Here is a 4,839-nt window from a genome sequence, read left to right on the forward strand (position 1 = left end):
ACACATGCACTCACACACACCTTCTCCCACTTCTGGTTGATGATGGCGGGTGTGATGTCGCAGTAGATGTTGGTGAGTTTGCTGGAGATCCCGTAGCTCTGAGCGATCTTCTGCACTTCGTTATAGATGCTGAGAATGGCCTGACGCTCGCTGTCGGCCTCGGCCAGCGTCGCCTTAAACTGATCATGAGCCGAGATCAGACTCTACACACACACACACACACACACAGAGAGAGAACCACAGAGTCATGAAGTAAACATCAAACAGTTTACATGATGTGACATATTCATGCATGAAACAAGAAGATCAATGAGGACCAGGATTTCATCAGGAATTCAATTCAGTCGGAAGTTTGTAAAAGCAATAAAAGTTTAGTCGGTTTTTGTGTTTAGTAGAAACTGATAAATCTTTCATCATGTGTTGAAGAGCGTAAGTTCCTCACCTGAACCTCGTCTACGGAGTGAACCATGAACATGTCCTGCAGATCCTCCATGGCTCCTTCCATCCAGTTATTGAACGGAGCCGATCTCTTAGCAAACTCCAGAAACAGCTGATCGATCGTCTCCAGGAGTTTCTCCGTCCTCTTTTAAACACACACACACACACACACACACACACACACATTTCAATATAACTTTATTTCTGAAGCAGAAGGTGGACATCAGATTATACATGCTTCACAACAATAAATTATTAATAATTATAAATAATTATAATTTATCATTTTAACTATATAATATAATTTAATCATATACTATTAATATTAATTAGATAATTTATATATATATATATAAACACACACACACACACACACTACTGGTAAAAAGTTTTGAAAAAAGTCTTTTTAATGTTTTTTAAAGAAGTCTCTTCTGCTCAACAAGGCTGCATTTATTTGATAAAAAAACACAGTAAAAACAGTAAAATTGTGAAATATTATTACAATTTAAAACAGCTGTTTTCTATGTGAATATCTGTTGAACTGTAATTTATTTCTGTGATCAAACCTGAATTTTCAGCATCATTACTGCAGTCTTCAGTGTCACATGATCTTCAGAAATCATTCTAATAAGCTGATTTGCATATATGCATATTTAATTACATATGTAATGCAATTTTACATAACAATATGGGGTAGTATAAGCTCTGCATAATCATAGTAAAACTCACTAATAACAGCAGGTTTGGTAAAGTATGTGATGTGTGTGTTTGTCACCTCCAGAGCTTCTCTGCGTTTCTGGGTCAGAGTTCCCAGCTGATCCCAATGATCACAGATCGACTGACAGCGTTCATTAATGACAGCAGCGGCGTGATAGTCCAGTTCACTGCCCACACACACACACACACACACACACAAATGCACACATTTATATTTAATATATTTAAAGTGCATCACTGCAGTGCATCATGTTACCAGTGGAGAGCAGCATCAGCTCAGACTCATGACGGCTAATACAAACAGATAAGCTCTTACAAATGCATTATATTTTACATTTACATTTATATTAGACAGCATTAGGGTTTAATACTCTTATAGGACGTAGGAATGTAAAGATAATATTTTAGGGTTTAAAACTCCCAAAGCACCCTCTGTAATTTAACTGTCCAATAGCAAGACATTATTCCAATAGAACACAGTAGAGTTCTGTTTAAAATCACGATATCCAACAGGATTCTAAGATCATAATAGATGCACTGATATTCCATAAGAATCAAACAAGATCCTACACTAACGTTGCTCTTAAAAAAATCACCAGGAAGATTCTAAAAATCACATCTTGAAATTCAAATATGATTGTTTTGAGAAGGGACCGCAACCTGCAGATTTTAAGATATTTTAATTAGAAAACAAGGCAAAAGGTCAAATTAAGAGGCAAAAGAGGCAAGGCAAAAAAACTTAAGAAGCAATTTGCAGCATAAACTGCAAAAAATTATTTTCTTACTTGGTATTTTTGTCATGCTTTCCAGTGCAAAAATCTAAACATTTTGAAATCAAGATACATTTTCTTGAGAAGCTAAACTTAAGTCTTGTTTTCTGAGAAATTTATAAAAATGAAGTGAGTTTATGCTTAAAACAATAACCAATATCTGCCAATGGGGTCAGAAAAAGCAACTTAATTCAAAGGGAAGACTTATTTTTCTGACCCTTTTTTTTTTTTAAGTATAATTTTGATTTTTTTTTCTTTCAGAAAACGTCATATTGCTTGTCCAGTAAATGCATTTTGATTTGTGAATGCTTAGATGTTTGTACTGGAAAACGAGACAAAAATACTGAGGAAGAAAATATTTTTTGCAGTACTTTTGGCAGAATGAAATGCAAAGCTGACTGAATCAAATGTACAACAAAAGTACCCACAGACAATCTGAGTACGGTCGGTCAATTTGAGCATCCTTTTAGGACTGTGCCCTTAGGACACATTTAACAAGATCCCTATAGACGCTCATGATGTTCCTGATGGCAGCGGCACCTGTTCTGATGAAGGTGTTGACAGCGTTTCAGAGCAGATCAGAGGAGTTCAGATGCCTCTGTCACTTTGACGCACCGGCATGAACAACTGAACGCAGCTTCTACAAATAGAGCGCTGAATATATACTGAGATGTGTGTGTGTTTCTCGGTACAACACTGACTCATTGTCACAGAGGGAATCTGACAGCTGGTCCGACTGCATTTAGAACAATAGAAACCCAACACTGCTGCCACATTCACTTACCTCTGCAGCCGGGAACACATTTAAAACACTCGCTGCTGTTTTAAACACACACGGCATCTCGAGATAACCGCCAAACACATGTTCAGGTGGTTTCTTTATAGAGTTAAGTGGGGTCAATATTAACCTTAAGGCAAGACACCACAGGTGAATAGGGTAAACACTTACAAAAAAATGTATTACAAGTTTTCTAAAATGCTATGTTTAAATATGCAAATTATATTATGTAATTAAATATGCACTCATTTGCATAAATTTCCAGAACACTGGATAAAGCCAAATTTCAAATTTCTTGTTTAATTTTTTTGCCATATTAGAGCTAAATGTTTTTACTGAGGGGATTTTGGATTTCTCTTTTTATTATTTCATAAATCAGAAAATACTCTCAACAGACAGAAAACAAATCATTTTCGCTATGTGTTTAGGAATAAAATGCTGTACAAACCCCTCAGTAAAAACTTTCATAATATAGATAGGAATAAAACTGTAAGTTTTGGTGAATGTAAGTGCTGCTGAAATGAAGAAAAAACTTTTAAAGATATGTATTGCAATTGAAATCTACAGACGGAAATAGATATAGTGCAATAAAAAAAAAACTTGAATGTGTATTGTGGATGTTTTTCTTCCACTAGTCTGAAATAAGACATGTTATGAAAGCATAAACATTTAATTAATAGATAAAAAAAAATTAATGCAAATATTAATATGCACGAGGCGTTATATAATTAAATATATGCACTAATTTGCATAGATTTGCAGAACATTGGACAAAAGCCAGATCCAAAATCTTTGTTTGATTTTGTTGACATATTAGAGCTAAAGGTTTTTACTGAGGGGATTTTGGATTTCTCTTTTTATCACTCTATAAATGAGAAAAAACTGTCAACAGACAGAATAAAATACATTTTTACCATGTTTTTAGGATTAAAATGATGTATAAATCAGTGTGAATGACATATGAACAAACCTCACAGTAAAAACCTTCAGAATATAGAGAGGAATAAAACTCTAAGTTTTGGTGTATGTAAGTGCTGCTGAAGTGGAGAAAAAACTTTTAAAGATATGTATTATAACTGAAATCTACAGTTGCAAATAGATAAAGTGCAATAAAATAAACACTTAAAAGTGTCTTTTGGATGTTTTCTTTTCACTAGTCTGAAATAACATTTTATGGAGGCAAAATGGACCAGTGAATGAAAAAACAATGTTTTTGCCTGTAGTGTCTTGCCTTAAAGCATGTTATAAACAATAGCTGACAGTAAAAATCAGGTGTTGCTTACATGACCCCAACATGTACAAAACCTGCAGTGTAACGCCATGAGGAGGAGACAGGAAGTGGTCATACTTGAGTTCCTGTGCTATGGCGGCGATCTGCTCCACTCTGTCCTGATGTGCTGCCAGGTCGCTCTCAAACGCCTCGTGCTTCCGCAGCAGCGCTCTCAACTCCGTCAGGGACGCACTCTCGTAATCCTTCAGAGTCAACAGCTGATCCTTTCCTGCAGTGCACACACACACACACACACACACACACACACACATATACACACACACACACACACACACACACACACACACACACACACACACAGATACACACACGCACACACATAAATAAATAAAGCAAACCTCACATGAATATATATATTTATTTCATTATTATTATAATTATTATAATTATTATTATTATTATTTTCATTATCTCCTACATCAGATTCATGCTTGTGCATATTAAAATGTTTAAATGTGGTGCATGAAGAAATTGCACAAACACTTTCTTGAGTGGTCCAGAATGTTTATTTTTGGGTGAACTATTCCTTTAAAAGCGTTTATGTCAGGTGTTTGTTGCCGGTGTGTGTCCTGCAGTATCTCACCCTGCGCCCAGCTCTCGTGTGTTGCTGCTTTCTGCTGGAACTTCTCAGCCAGATGCTCCACACGCTCCAGACGCCTGATATCAGTGAGCAGCCACTCCTCATAACCCTTCTCAGCCTGATCCAGACCCTGCCACGCCGCCGCGATGTCCTGCACATCAACACACACACGGGTTAACTCACGCTGATGACAGGATCTGTGTGTGTGTGTGTGTGTGTGTGTGTGTGTGTATGTGTGTGTGTGTGTGTGTGTGTGTGTGTGTGT

The 4,839-nt window shown here is 36.5% G+C and overlaps 1 protein-coding gene across 1 annotated transcript in view; it reads right to left on the reverse strand.

Annotated features, from left to right (window-relative positions):
* The window catches only part of LOC107688039 (alpha-actinin-2), a 29,679-nt gene that overhangs the window by 5,949 nt on the left and 18,891 nt on the right, over nt 1–4,839 (reverse strand). The window contains exons 11-15 of the mRNA XM_016485578.1: nt 4,578–4,725; nt 4,052–4,202; nt 1,214–1,322; nt 443–583; nt 21–203 (exon numbers count right to left, since the gene is read on the reverse strand). Coding sequence (XP_016341064.1) covers nt 21–203; nt 443–583; nt 1,214–1,322; nt 4,052–4,202; nt 4,578–4,725 — 732 coding nt within the window. The remainder of the gene's footprint in view (nt 1–20; nt 204–442; nt 584–1,213; nt 1,323–4,051; nt 4,203–4,577; nt 4,726–4,839) is intronic.

The sequence above is a fragment of the Sinocyclocheilus anshuiensis genome, unplaced genomic scaffold (assembly GCF_001515605.1).
Source record: "Sinocyclocheilus anshuiensis isolate Anshui unplaced genomic scaffold, SAMN03320099.WGS_v1.1 scaffold241, whole genome shotgun sequence".
Taxonomy (NCBI): domain Eukaryota; kingdom Metazoa; phylum Chordata; class Actinopteri; order Cypriniformes; family Cyprinidae; genus Sinocyclocheilus; species Sinocyclocheilus anshuiensis.